This window comes from Setaria viridis, chromosome 3 (genome assembly GCF_005286985.2).
Source record: "Setaria viridis chromosome 3, Setaria_viridis_v4.0, whole genome shotgun sequence".
Lineage (NCBI taxonomy): Eukaryota > Viridiplantae > Streptophyta > Magnoliopsida > Poales > Poaceae > Setaria > Setaria viridis.
The window spans coordinates 13,778,555-13,793,324 of NC_048265.2; the positions used below are offsets into that span (position 1 = coordinate 13,778,555).

General features: G+C 44.9%; 2 protein-coding genes across 2 annotated transcripts; both read left to right on the top strand.

The window, feature by feature from the left end:
* The first annotated feature begins 3,932 nt into the window (after nt 1-3,932).
* LOC117848205 (secretory carrier-associated membrane protein 3) lies at nt 3,933-9,056 on the top strand. The gene is made up of 12 exons (XM_034729537.2): nt 3,933-4,094; nt 4,905-5,003; nt 5,292-5,354; nt 5,913-5,946; nt 6,387-6,509; nt 6,827-6,889; nt 6,993-7,086; nt 7,188-7,233; nt 7,336-7,403; nt 8,131-8,179; nt 8,448-8,513; nt 8,657-9,056. Exons 1-12 carry the CDS (start codon nt 4,044-4,046, stop codon nt 8,741-8,743), a joined length of 843 nt encoding a protein of 280 aa, XP_034585428.1. The 5' UTR covers nt 3,933-4,043; the 3' UTR covers nt 8,744-9,056.
* Nucleotides 9,057-10,658: 1,602 nt separating this feature from the next.
* On the top strand, nt 10,659-14,261 carry LOC117848204 (uncharacterized). Its single transcript, XM_034729535.2, has 3 exons — nt 10,659-11,595; nt 12,041-12,118; nt 12,834-14,261. Exons 1-3 carry the CDS (start codon nt 10,798-10,800, stop codon nt 14,076-14,078), a joined length of 2,121 nt encoding a protein of 706 aa, XP_034585426.1. The 5' UTR covers nt 10,659-10,797; the 3' UTR covers nt 14,079-14,261.
* The last annotated feature ends 509 nt before the right edge of the window (nt 14,262-14,770 follow it).

Sequence of the window (14,770 nt, forward strand, 5' to 3'; positions counted from 1 at the left end):
CGGCCCGTCCAAAATAATTACTTTATATACCCCTAATTACATTTTTACATGCAATAGACAACATCTAAGTTGTCATGTAGGAGTTTAAGGAATTTAAAGATATTTTGGATGAGATGCATGATGTGCTTGCTTATTAGCTAGAACTACAACTAGAAGATGATAGGCCCTTGGTACCATTGGTAGTGTTATCATATACATCTGTGGATGCGATCTACCTTTATTCATGACACCAACCTTTACATCAAGTTTGCCTTCATATGCAATCTATGCTTCATGCTAGGATTAGATCCATTAGATTAGATAGAGAACCTTAGTCAGTTTGTTGCTGATCCACGGATTCATAAACCTTGGATGAAATACTCTAATGAAAAAGCTATGATGATCGGTGCGCTTGCGGTACAACATTTGGTGTGCTTAAGTGCCATCAACACCTTACTCGCTTGGAGAAGGTGGGAAACCCGTCGTTGTCATCCCTCTGGTACTCAACTTCTTGCTCGCGCTTGCGGCGCCTTCCGTCAATGATGGTACGAGCATCGCGGCTGGCGTTGATTTTGTTCCGGAGGTCTCCAACTGGATGTTCATGCTCTGATTTAGGCCCACGGTGGCCACAGCCTCCCGAGGGTCCTGCCCGACTACCTTCATGTCCAACTTGGCTCGGTCTAGCGCTTTCGAGTTATCTGGACTGAGGGCCTCTATAGTTGCTGCCATGTTGACTTCACTAGGACGGAGTGTGTTGAACTGATTGTATCGGATTCTGCTGATCGAGTTGTTCATAGGCACGTTCCGCCAGCACAGCCAGCTGTCTGGTGTACCTGTTTTGTGGCATAGCACGGGTGATGAGATCAATAGATGTGATGGTGGCAAGGGGAGTATGATGTTGACGCCTTTGAACTGCTTCAAAGGCAGTGTTCAAGTTCATGATTGGAAGGTTTGCTGCAAGTCGGTGACGATGCTCTACTCTTGCAGCGTTCCTTGCTCATCATCTGGTTTTTTGAGCTTCAGTCTCTTCTCATACAATGTTGGCGGTGAGGTCATCCTGCGAGACGTTGTCTAGGTGATGCTCGTGTCGCGGATTCTTATCTGGTTACCTGTTTTCCTTGTCTTCTTGCCCAGTGATAAGGGCGAAGAGTTCTCTCTCTGGAGAGTGGCTTCCTGAGCTTGAGGTGATGACCTCCGTGGTGTTGCCTCCTCGTAGATGGATGACAATGGAGCCCCCCTCCTACTATGGGAGAATGTCGAGGTAGGCGATGAGGCGCGAATCATCATCCTTGGCGAGAGCAGGTGGCTTCATGTTGGGCCAGTAGACGAATCTGCCTTGAGGAAAATTATGATCAAATATTCAAATTGCTTATTTAGTTGGAACAATGTGTCCGAGAGTTGAGACTAGAAAATTGTATGATTATGAAAGTGATATACGTATCAAAATCTTATTAGGCGTATGGCTTAAGATGTGAACTCGAGGGTATTGTTGATGATATTAAAGTTGAGCTCTTTCAATTTTTTTCATTTCTTAGATCGAGCTTCTTAGATTAAGCTCCATGTCATGACTCAAAAGTTCCTTATGTAAAACGGATTTGTACAACTGTGTTTGGTTTCCCTTGCTTATTAGACTAAACTCCCTTTTAATCCAGGACTAAAGTTTTGTCCCCCTGTTTGGATGTAGGGACTAAACATCATTTAATGACTTGAACAATGACCACATTACCCCTAATTATTGCTACCCCTCCCTTTTTTTTCCCTCGTCCTAGGTTACTTCCCTCCCGACAGAATTTCCTGGCGCTTCGCGCCATCTTGCTCATTCACACCTTCAGGGATGCATGAGGTCCTTCCATCAATAACCACACCATGGAACATCTCCTATAAGAAATCGGTATAGGCTGGTATGCCAACCCTGAATTTCTTGCACTCGGCTCTTTTTTGAAATGCATACAAAACAGGACCTTTGTAAGCCACTCTGCTCTTTTCAGGAATGCATACAAAAATGAGAATGTAATTCACTTGCAAAACAATACCTCTCTGTGTGTTTTCCACCAATTTTCATCTGCGATTATTGTTCCATTTGGGGCTCTACCTAATCCTGATTGTAGCAAGGACCATGTGTGAAAACTATATAATGTCTTGCATTGTGTCCATCTGTTTCTAAATTATTTGACTTGATGGTTGAGATTAGTCCTTTCTTTGATTTTTTTGCTACTTTCTTGTAACCTCTACTGGTCATTGTCCTACCAGGGCAATTCCCTAGCCGCATTTGTTCAACAGCAAGTTCAAAAAAAATATACGTGTTCTCTTCGCTCTAATTTGCCTTGTGAAACTTGTTCTAATACACAAACTGTTCAAGACATCTCAGTTGAAACATCTTACAGATCAATCTAACATCTAACAGATCGAGTCAAGATTCTAACTAGATAACTAAATCATAACACCAAGTTTTCTAATTCAAACATCTAACAGACTTGATAATTAGACATTTCAGATAACTACACTAAGCAAAATAGCAGTAGGTTGAACATGAGCATACAAAGATACAAAGCAAAGGATGCTTACCGAAGGAAAGGAGTCCTCAGCTTCATCATCCCCTGGGTTCCTGACCGAAGGAAAGGCGTTTTGTACCGGCAGAGGATGCTCCACGTACAAACAACCTCCCACGACTTCTACCTACCATCCCACTACCGGAACCCAGAGGCGAGTCGCCAACGCGGAGGGGAGGACTTCCACCATAGAGGCCGGAACCCAGGGGCGGCGAATGGGATGCAGTGTTGATGGTTAGGCTACGACGACCACACGCAACCACACTTCTTCCATGGCCGGATCCAGCACCACCACTGCTAGGTCGAGGTGGTTGGAACGCGCCAAATCTACCGCCATCGCCACAACCTCTTCCACGCTACAGGATACCCGAGTACTCTTTGAGGAAGGGGAAACCATCATCCTAGGAGTTGAGATCAAGGTGTTCCATGTGCACCCTCCCAGCCGAGAGGCTTGGGGCCGCCGGTGCATACGACGGTGCTTGCGATAGGAGGTCCAAGTCGTCAGGGTTGGGGATAGCGGCGGAAGGAGGGAAGGCGGGAGCCGCCGAAGAAGATGCCCCCTGCGAGAAGTAGTCACGGTAGCCGTTGCCGTGGCTGTCCATGGTGGATCCGGCGGAGGCGTGGGGAGGAGCGGTGATGGCTTTCGGAAACAAAGAGGTGGTAGCGACGGATCGAGGGGGGAGCGGGGTCGCGATGGCGGAGGGGTGAGGAGGAGCGGTGGGGGCAGATCCGGGGGGGAGGAGCGGGCTTGCGGCGGTGGAGGCGTGAGGAGGAGCGGGGTAGGTGGCGGCGCACATGAGCGGAACCGGCGGATGCATGGCTCGGAGCGGGGGCGGTGTTGGCGTAGGGACGCGGTGGGAGCGGATCTAGGGGGAGGAGCGGGGGCGCGGCGGCGGAGGTGTGGGGAGGAGCGGGGACGCTGGCGGAAGCAGTGGGTGCGGCGGCGGAGGGGAATGGAATAATGGGAGAGGCAGAAACAGATCGGGATGGGTGGGTGCAGAGGGGTGCGGGGGAGGGGGCAGGTTGTCACGGACAGATCATAAATGAAGCAGGGGATGTTCGTAGTACACTTTAGTCCTTATAAGCAACTCCTTGAAAACTAAAGTGCTAAACTTAAAAACCTATGGCCTCAATTGTTTCGATATAAAAATCGACTAAGTATAAAAAATTATCCCTCGGAGTGCCTCAAAACAAATTTGTTAGGAGAGAAAAATACTGTTTGTTAGACTGAATAAGGTGAAGCGAACACGCCCGCACCAATACGAGGAAAGGGACGCCACACCAAGACGGTACCGCACCGCAGAGCCAGTCTGGCCTTTGGGATCTTCGGTCCCACCTAACACCTTGCCTGACCCACCTGTCATGGACAACGAAACCCCACAGCAACCCCCTCGGTTCTCTTTCCGCGTACTCGAAGGCAGCGCGGCAGGAGCAGCAGCCAGCAGTACACCACTAGCGCAGCAGCGGTTGGCCACCACCCGACCCGACGCCGGAGGAGGAGGCGGCGGCGCGGCGATGGCGGGGAAGCGCAACGGCTACGACGACGACAACGTCAACCCCTTCGCGGTGAGTGCTCCTCGCTTCAGCCTCTGCACCACCCTGACTCCACGGCCTCTCCATTCGCGTAGATCTCGGCGTGCCCATCCGATCCGATTAGCTTCCGCTGCGCTCGCATTTGGGATCCAGCCGCTTCATGGTTCATTGTGTGCCAGATCTGAGCATTGGAGGGGGGACGTGATGGGCGAGATGTGGGTTTGCGCGCTTGGAGTTTGGTAACCATGTGCCCTGTGTAGGCTGTGTTAGGCTGCTCGTGGAGCGGCTGCTTAACTCTAGATCTGTGCGTGCCCCTGTGGGGAACTAGAATGGATGACCAATAGCTTGTGCCGCGAGGTTGGGTTGACATGCGGTTCTGCATTTAGCTAGTTTAGTTGTTGCAACTTGGAATTTGGTGTCATTAGCTTGGTATAATGGGATGTCGGAACCTGATGCTGTGATGCATGAGCGTCTCCCAATCTTATGTGGCCTGCTAAGTTTGGATCACTCATGTTGTTTTAGATAGATCACGTTTTTTTTATTGACTGTTTCCTAGTGCAAAGTTTAACTTACAACTTACAAGTAAAATCATGGAGCAAGTCTTCAGCCCACTTGAATTGAAATGATTGGTGATTCCATTAACAGTCAGTTTGTTTCACATGCTTTTCGTTTTATGGTGCTATGTCTTCATTGTTCTACTTAATGCTGAGTAGCAGGTTAGTTATATCTGCTAGAAAAAAAATGGTTGCTAAGTTCAAATGCTCAGAGACTACTAATTTGCAGCTGTTTTTTTTTTTTTGTAACTATGACTGATGTGTCTTCCAAATTTCCGCTATTCTTCAGGGAGGAAGTGTTCCACCAGCCACCAATTCTCGGCTCTCACCTCTATCGCATGAACCGGCTGATTTCTACAATGTAGACATTCCTCTTGATTCAACAAAGGTACATGTAATCTCCTTGAATCCAGAGCCCTGTACAGTTGCACTAAATGAAAGTTTTGAGAACTCCTTTTGCCATTTAGGGCTAAACAAATAGACTTAACTGAGCTTCCTTCTGTAACTGGGTACATGCACTCTTCATTATGATTTTTTTTAGAATTTTAATGTCTAAATAGCTCATGTAAGTCATTCACTGTACTTTCTGTTTGCCAAGTTAGTTTTGATTATTTATCTGATTAGTTTATTTGCTGATGATTCCTCACACCATACAACCTTTGATATCTACATTTAGGATCTGAAGAAAAAGGAGAAAGAGCTCCAGGCTATGGAGGCTGAGCTAAACAAAAGAGAAAGGGTATGTGCCTATGAATTGCAGAATTTTCAGCTTTTTTTCTGTGCCTTTTGCCAGCTCTAGCAGCTCTAATAAATAAAATGGAAGTCATGTGCAACATAAAAGATTATGTTTTATAAAACTATTTTATGATGTGCAATTTGTCTGCTACCTGATGCACTGCTTTTATTAAACATTATTTTTTGTATCCAACCAAACCATGAATTATACTTATTGCCAAAGCATTCTTACTCCAGATAGTACTCAAATGTTTCACTTGAGAGCCTTGTTTGCTCTATGCCTCTATATATGATTTATATTGATGACTAAAGCACTCATTCTCCATACAGCACTCAAAGATTTCATTTGAGAGAGCCATGTTGCTTTATGTGTATTATGTGTTGTGTTGATCTTTTATTGAGATATCAGAGAATTTTGAGTCAAAGAGGAAATTGTTTGTTTCCGCTGTGTCTTGGGTGTTTGAAACTTTGAATCCATGTTCCATCTGTTTATTTACTTTGCACATGATTCTATCTCTAAAATGCTGATCTGATTCCTTTTTATTTGTCTCCATTGGCCTAGGAATTGAAAAGGAAGGAAGAGGCAGCATCCCAAGGTACATTGCATATCTGTTCCTGTTTTTAAATAGCTGTGCATTTCAATTTGCTATGTTTGTAAATATAATTTTTTGAACTCATAAGAAAGGTATTGGCAAAGGTGGTTTATTAAAGAAATGTACTGGGAAACCAATGCCTGTCGCTCAACTTATGTGAAGCATCTAATGCTTCTATGCTCAGTTATCTCTGATATTTTCTGAGAAGATTACCTTTTCTAGATGGTGTTTGCAAATACCAATATGTACGTCTTCTAATGTAATCTGTATGCATATTCGTCCTTGTTCTAAAAAAGTGTTATTTCTTTTCGTAAAGCTGATTAGATTGGATACTTATTGTGTTGCCTACTTGTATGGGCTTGGACCGTCTGTGACCAAGCAACATCAACAAATCTGGCTTGCTATATATATTCACTAACCTTTATGATCATTTATTTCCCCAGCTGGCATTGTGATAGAAGAGAAGAATTGGCCTCCCCTTTTCCCTCTCATCCACCATAACATTTCCAATGAGATACCTATCCATTTACAAAGGACGCAGTACCTTGCATTTTCGTCATTTTTGGGTAAGCTCTTAGTGCCCGAAATTGTTGGTCAGTACTAGTGTGCTGTGCTACCTTACTTTTTTCTTTCTGGCTTAAGTATATGGCATTGATTTTTTTTTTAACATATGATGCACTACAATTTTATTTCCAATTAGGAGCGATGGCAATAAGCTTCCACTCCTTTGCTTATTGCATACAGAATTTATCTGGTCATTTGATTGGTGGACTGATGAATTCTACAGAAAAAAAAGAATCATGATAGATAGTGACTTTTTCCTTAATTTGGTTTAGGATTTCTCAAAAGTGGTTCTCTTATCCAGTACTTGTTTCTTGTGCAGGATTGATAGGATGCCTCTTTTTTAATGTCATAGCAACTACAACAGCATGGATTAAAGGGGAAGGTACAGTTAAAATGCACCTTATTGACATCTAGTATATCTTCTTTCATCAGCACTTATTAGTCTACTGACACTTGAAAATAATGTGATCACTCTCCTTCAAAAGGTGTTATCATCTGGTTGCTTGCCATTATCTACTTCATATCTGGTGCACCTGGGGCTTATGTGTTATGGTATCGCCCTCTTTATAATGCAATGAGGTTGAGTATGCACATCTGCCCGATACTGCATTTTTCTTTTTCTCCTTTTCAATTGTTTCCTTATGGCCATATATCTTGTTTTGTTTGAACATCTATTTCAGAACTGAGAGTGCTTTGAAGTTTGGGTGGTTTTTTCTGTTTTACATGGTAAGATATTGACATACAATATAGTAAAGGTTTTACACAATGGCATCTTAGCATTAATAATGCATAAATTACTGCATGGCTTGCTGACTTTTCCATTTCCAGATTCATATCATCTTCTGTGTGTGGGCAGCTGTGGCTCCTCCGTTTCCTTTCAAAGGAAAATCCTTGGCGTAAGTCTGCTATGTTACTGAAATGATACTTGTTTTTTTACTTCCTGTGATGCCATAACTCATAACTGTTGTAAGTTCTATAGGAAGTTACCTTTGAGGAACCATATGTATCTCTAGTCATAATTGTTTTTCTTAGCAACAATTTTACTCCATAAAAGTTAATTTGTTATTTCACTTAAGAACAGGAGTATGATTGTAGATGCTCGTGGTCAAATAACAATCCATGAACCCACTCGTTGCCTTCGTAAAGCCTGTTGTCAATGTTATACGACAGTTGCCCCAAATTTTCAGCATAAGCAGACACATTTCGTGATCCTGGAAGTGTACGTGTCAAGTACTAGAATATAACTTAAAATAATGTCCTTGATAAATTTCTGATAGCTATATTTCTTGCTATTCGTGCTGCTCTTAAGCTTCACCATCATTGATTGACAAGACATGTGTCGCTTGGTTCATAAGAACCTAGGTCACAAGTGCTGAACTGCTCATACAGTGTAATTAGAATTATCAGCACTATTGATAAAGTTTGGTTGGTGTTAGCATCATTGATAAATTCCAGTTACTGTGACTCTTGATGTCGTCTAATTTTCTCGGGGTAAAACACTGCTTTTGAGTGTAATCAAAATCAGATTCTTGAACTTGTCGACCACAGTATGTTCTATTTGTTTACAGTGCATACAACTATACAAGGCTTTTGTGGTACTAACTATCTTTGCTGTTTCATCAGTGGAATTTTGCCAGCAATTGATGTCATAAGCAAGAGTGCTATTGTTGGGGTAAGTCCATAATTCTACCAGTATTTATCCTTATACTATGGGGCTACTAGGTTTATAATTGCTGGCAAAATAGTATGGTGTTGAACTACTTAGTAGACATGTTTCTCAGCACTTCATGCATATCAACTCCCATAAGCACCTGCAGCCTTTCTGCCTACTTTAGTTCTTAAAACTGCGTGCTTTATCAATGCTGCTGCACTGGATAGTCATACGATGGTTGGCTTATTTTGTCTTGTGCTGATTTGCAATTACTTATTCCATTTGGCAGATATTTTACTTTGTTGGATTTGGCTTGTTCTGCCTTGAATCACTTCTGAGCATTGCTGTCATTCAGGTCAGCTAAATCTATTCTTTATTCAAACGAACCCTTCATTCTATTATGGCCCAGGGATATTTTCTCTTGTGGCCTTTTCAGTAAGGAAGATTGTTATGTTCTTCATATCTCTTGATTATTGAATTATTTCACTCAACGCGCAGCAAGTATACATGTACTTCCGTGGAAGTGGAAAAGCCGCAGAGATGAAACGTGAGGCGGCACGTGGTGCTCTAAGTTCTGCTTTCTGATGAACATACGGCTCTGATTACAGCCAGTTGATGGATAGAAGGAAACCAGATGTGTCATTTGAGGCATGGGATCTTGTACATCGCGGCAGTACGCGTATTTCGATCTTGGAAAGCGTACAGCTGATCCGCTTTTTGTCCTTCTGTAGACTGTAAGATACGAACATTCCTCGTATTAATGCGTCAGGGTGTCGTTGGTTTCCATTTCTTGCCACGGTTTAGATGTGGTTGATAGGCATAACGGTGGATTGTTGGTGGAATAGTAGGATATGATGTATTTGTATACGCTTGATGTGAGTGAAATCGCTTGGTTATACAGGATGGTTTATGCTGTCTTGTTGGCCAAGACAGGATGGTTTATGCTCTCCGTTGCAACTTTCTTCAATGCAACGGCTGTGTCGTCATGTTTTATCGGCGCTGCGCTGTAGGTTCAGTTCGGTAGGGATCCGGATTCTAAAACGGCTTCGGCTCTAGTTTCTCCGGTGGAGCGGCTTCTCAGTGTAGATAGAGCGACTTCAGCTTCTCTGGTGGAGCAGCTCTCTAGTGTAGATGGAGTTGTTTTTCTCTAGTGGAGCGGCTTCTCTAGTGTAGATGGAGCTGTTTTGGAAAGTGTTTGGCAAAACGGCTTCACACTGCTTTTAATGAATGGATTGGAGATGTGAAATATCCAATATACCCCTTGATATATGACATGGTTGTTAAGCTTAATCGGTTTATAATTTTAGTTCATGTAAAATAAAAAAGTAAATAGAAATATTTTTTGGGTGGGTGAAATGAAAAAGGATTAAAAAGTATAATATGGATTAACCTATAATTTCTTTTTTCTCTTCCTGTTTTTACCTTCTCTCCGTTCTCCTCTTTATATTCTTTCTTCTTTTATTATCTTTTCTTTTTTTCCCTCCTTATCCCGTTGGTACTCATCCATTTTCGCTTCACTCCACCGCCTACCTGCGAGCGGCGGCGTGACTCCAGCTGCCTTGCCTTCTCACTCTGGCCTCGGCCGTCTCGCTATAGTAATCTCTAGCCCTCCGCTCGTCTTCATCATTGTTGCTATTGCTGCTACTCAGCGTTGCCCGCCCAGGCAGAGGCCTCGCCGGTCTCGTCGGGCCGCTTCGTCCTGGAGCCGCGGTCGTTCCGTGGTAGCGCAAGCCCAGGGCATGCCGGCGCTGGCTCCAGCTGAGGCTGCAGTGGTGGGCGGAGCCCCGTTCCTAGCGCGGCCGCTTCTTCGTACCAAGCGCTACTGCCGCTCGCACCCGATGTACCGTTGACGGGTCAACCAACAGGTGAGCGGAGGAAAAGGGCGGTGGCAGATTGGGGTGTAATTTTGTCGAAGTTGGGTGGCAGTTCCATTTGTGTCAATGCAGGGATCGAGATGGAGCCGGAGGAGCCAGTATTTCGAGCTCTGGCCACCTAGTACAATTTTGGCTCCGGCTCCGGCACGGAAGCCATTTTGAAAAAGGATGTTTGGTAGGGTTCCTCGTAAAGATGGTGAAGAAGTTGTTCCTGGAGCTCTACCAAACTCGCCTATGATCTCTCTTGTCACGTTCAGGAATGATGGATATAAATCCTTTGTTAATTGCTCATATGGTGTTTGGGTATTTCATAAGGAATACGCATGCGATTTTAGGAACTTTGGATGTTGATGTTCATTAGCAAGAGAGCGAAGGAGATGCGTGATAACGAGACGAGATACGTTGAAACTTGCAAAAAAAAAATATAGAATGATGTTTGACCTCACGTGAGCATCTCCAAAAATATTCAAAATTTACTACCAAAACTAATTTTAGGAGTAAACGAGGAAAACACCTCCAACAGTTGTCTGAACTCACAGTCTCGCACCCAATTTTTCGGCGCGCCCAATCGCACCAACTCCAGAGAAAAAAGAAAAGAAAAGGACAGAGGGAAAAACAGGAGAAAGAAGCCCCCCAGCTCCATATGGCCCTGCCTCCAAAATCCATCCATACCCGCCGCCACAACCGAAAACCCTAAACCCATGGCGCCGCCACCGCAACACCTCCCTCTCCGTCCCCAAAACCCCAGCGCCGCCTCCCCCACCCATGGCGCGGCATCCTAAGCCCCCGTCTCCCTCCCCGCGCCCGACGCCCTCGGACTCCGACACCGGCGTCGGCTTCGACCCCGTCGAGGAGTGGCTCGTGGACTTCGACCCGGCCATGTCGGGCGAGCTGGGGAGCCCAGCCAAGGTCGGATCTGCCGAGGAGGGGGCGGCTCCTCACGTGCCGGCGCCGACGGCGACGGCCTGCGCTGACAGCGTTGGAGAGGTCTCGGATGGTTCGGCGGCGCCCAATAGCTGCGAGTTTGGTGTGAAGGCGGAGCCCGTCCAGGTGGACGAATCGCTCCGCCAGGCCGGGGATTTTTGCGGCGGCGAAATCGGAGAGAAGGCTGAGATGGTGAGCGGCGGATTGGACGAGCTGCTTGCCCCGGATCAGCTTCTGGCGTCAGGGATTGGTGATTTGGCTGTGAAAGAGGATGTCTCAGAGGGAGCGGTTGCTATGGAGATGGCTGCCGCCCCTGCTGATGTTGAGATGAATACCGCGGTGTCAGGCGGCAAGGTGGAGCAGGAAAGCAGCGAGGAAGAGTCGGAGAGTAGTGAAGAGGAGGAGTCGAGTGAGGCTTCCTCGAGCAGTGAGGATGAAGAACAGGTGGACAAGAAGGATGAGGAGTCGAGTGAAGCCTCATCAAGCAGCGACGAGTTAGAGCTAGGAGCCATGAAGCCTGGTGGTGCTGATGAGGGCAATAGCTTGGAGGCCCTCCTTGAGGAGGGTGAATTGATGGTTGGGAGCGATGAAGAGGATGAGGAACCAAAGGGCCGCAGCAAGTCAAAACATGAAGTAGAGGTAACAAGTTGCTCTATCCTGTGATGTGCATCTTTGATTAATACTCATTAAGTGATAGTTTTCTTGCTGCAGTGGTGTGTTAATCATTTGTGAACGGGTTGCAATTATGTTTCTAGTTGAGAGAAATTTGTGTTACATAGTTTAATTTTTGAATAGCCTACGCCTATCTTTTGTATTGAAAATAAGTTTATGGTTGTGATTGTTAATTTGTTCTTACTGATGCCCTGTGTTGTCTTTAACGCTGTGGAAGTAACTGTAGAAACTGAGTGGCAACATGCCACTGTATTGCTATGTAGTTCCAATGCTAAAGTCAATCGTTACATGCAATACATTTAGTTGCTACAAGGATGTACAAAAAGGACAGAAGCTGCCATTTCCAATATTCCTAAGTTTTTTTCAATTTTTCCTTGCTGTATGTGTAACCTAACATAGATATACCTCACAGGTCCTTCCTCCAGTCCCAAAGATTGAAATAAAGTTGGAGCCACATCATCAGACTCTTCCAGTAGGGACTATCTCAGCTGTAAGTCTTATACCTCCTGTCCAGCCTTCTTTTGTGTTTTATCTATTTATCCGTGGAGCTATACCTTTTGGGGAGAAAATCTGTGTTCTCCTTTTCTGAATATACTTAGACCATCTCCTTATCTTGTCTCACGGTTGTCATCTGTTGAAAATAAAACTAATTCACTTCATATTTTTTAGGTGCTAAAAGCAGTCGGGATTTTTAAAGATAATTTACTGAATACTTTGTTTAGGACTCAATTGTGTGATTTTAGGCCCTCCTGGATATTTGTCATTACTTCAAAGCCATGAAATTTAGCTGCTTGAATTGTTGATAACCAGACCTGTTTCTGATCCCTGAGGTGACCTGACCACCCTGAGAGGCTGAGAGGTAGAAACTAAGATAGAATATACTGAGTCCCTCTGTTGTCATGACCACCCAGACTCGGATAAAATCTACCAAATCTTGTTGGATACACTTTTTTCCCTTTAATGTACGCGCACTTGTGCAGAGGCATTGTAACTATCTATTTAGCGCAATGTGAAGCGTGTAGGTGTCTGAAGTTTGGTAGTTACTTTAACTTAGTTTGCAGTTTTTAGCATTTTCAGTAATGTACTCTCAGTTGTGGTGTTTGAGATTGTTGTTATAGAATGGTCGATTCAGTACTATATTTTGTGAAATGCAGATATGCTATCTACAAGTATTTTGACTGTCTGCCTGTCTGCTATTTATCCAGATTATGGGTGAGAGAGTGATTGTTGAAGGATCAGTCCAACACAATCCCCTGAATGAGGGCTCCATTCTTTGGATAACGGAAAGCAGGATGCCCCTTGGTATTGTTGATGAGCTGTTTGGACCTGTAAAAAATCCGTACTATCTGGTGCGGTACAACTCTGAGGAAGAAATTCCTGCGGGGATCAGTACAGGAACCAGTGTCTCTTTTGTAGCGGAGTTTGCTGATCACATTCTGAATATGAAGGAACTCTATGCAAAAGGTTATGATGCATCTGCAGACAATGATGAACAAGAAGATGAACCTGAATTCTCTGATGATGAGAAGGAGGTTGAGTACAAAAGGTCATTACGCCAAGCGAGAAGGCAGACTGATAGACAGCATGAGCCAAAGAAGCATTCTGGCGACAAGAAGAGATCACAACCCAGAGGTGGCGGCTTCCGGAAGGACATGCCACCAAGGAACCGGGATGTACCAACACCAGGTCAGCAGTCACAGCCCCGTTTCCACCGCTCAGACATGGCTCCTGCAGTTGCTGAAAATACAGCACGCTCATCGGGGCCTCAAGACGCTCCTATGAATGCTCCAACCATGCTGCCGCCTGGCCCAATGAATCCCCCCATGCCATCGCCAGTTCATCTTGCAAATCAGATGGGTGGCTGCTTCATCAATCCAGCACAGCAGTTCTTGCCACAGCAGCCAAACATGGTTTGGCCTGGTGGGCTTCCTCCACCGCCCAATCCGAACATGGGGGTAGACGGAGCCGCCCTCGCCGCCAGCATCATGCAGAACCTCCTTGCTGGAGCAAACCAATTCCAGCAACAGCTGCAGAACCAGAACTTTGGTGGATTCCCGAACCAAATGCCTATGCCCTTCCCACAATTCATGCCCCAGACTAGAATGCCTGCAAATCAGTTGCCATTTGGTGGTGGACCCCCGGTGGGGAATTACTCGTTTGGTGCAGCACCTCAAATGCCTATGGGGCTAGGCAACTTCTGTCAACCACCTCCACACATGGCCTCTGGGAATAGGCACGAGCAGGGACCCCGTCCCGGATTCCCTGCTGACTCACCGGGATTCCCAAACCAAGCGCAACCCCATGGAGATGGAGCAGAGCTTTCACCTCCACAGTTCAATTCTGGGCAGTTTAATCAAGGGAGCCCGCCCTTCCGTGGTGGAAGGCCGCAGCGCGGTGGTCGGCATTCTTCAGGCAGAGGTGGTGGAAGAGGTGGCCGGCATCGCAGGTAGTTGTCTGGCACCCAGATTCGGGGGTATTCTGACCCCTTGTAATTTTGACATTGTCATCGAACTCGTGCTAGATTCAGTATGCGTGTTCCTGTCTATTAATCAGAAGGTTGTTTCTTGTTATGAAGCTTGCTGCATCGAGAAAGTGCTAGAATATAATCCTGTGCTTGCCGCTTAGCATGCTCACATCGTTGTCCATCTTATTTAGGCTGAAAAAAAAATAAACGCTGTGATTTTTGGGTTGTTATTTATTCTGGAAAATGATAAATGTAACAATCCAAAATAGTTAATCATGTCATGGAGCATACATGTGCCTCATCTCAAGCATCATTGCATCATCATTGCATCTTTTAAGTCCAATTGCTTTACCATTGTACTTGAAATTAAATTAAAAATTTCAAAAACTTGCTTTTCTTTTGAGTCCAATTGCTTTACCATTGTACTCGAAATTAAATTAAAAACTTGCTTTTAGCGTGTACCTTGTGAATGATGGGAGATAGCTCGATAAATTAGTACTTCTTCAAATAGGTAACTTCTCCCGGATTTTAGAGACCATCACGAGGCCAAACAGCTTACCTGAAAACCCCAAAATAATATTTTGGGAAGTATTTTTATTTCAAACCTGCAATAGCTATGATGCTAGCTATGAGCAAAATGGATCACCCTTGATTTATACTATCTCCTTGATTTATTTC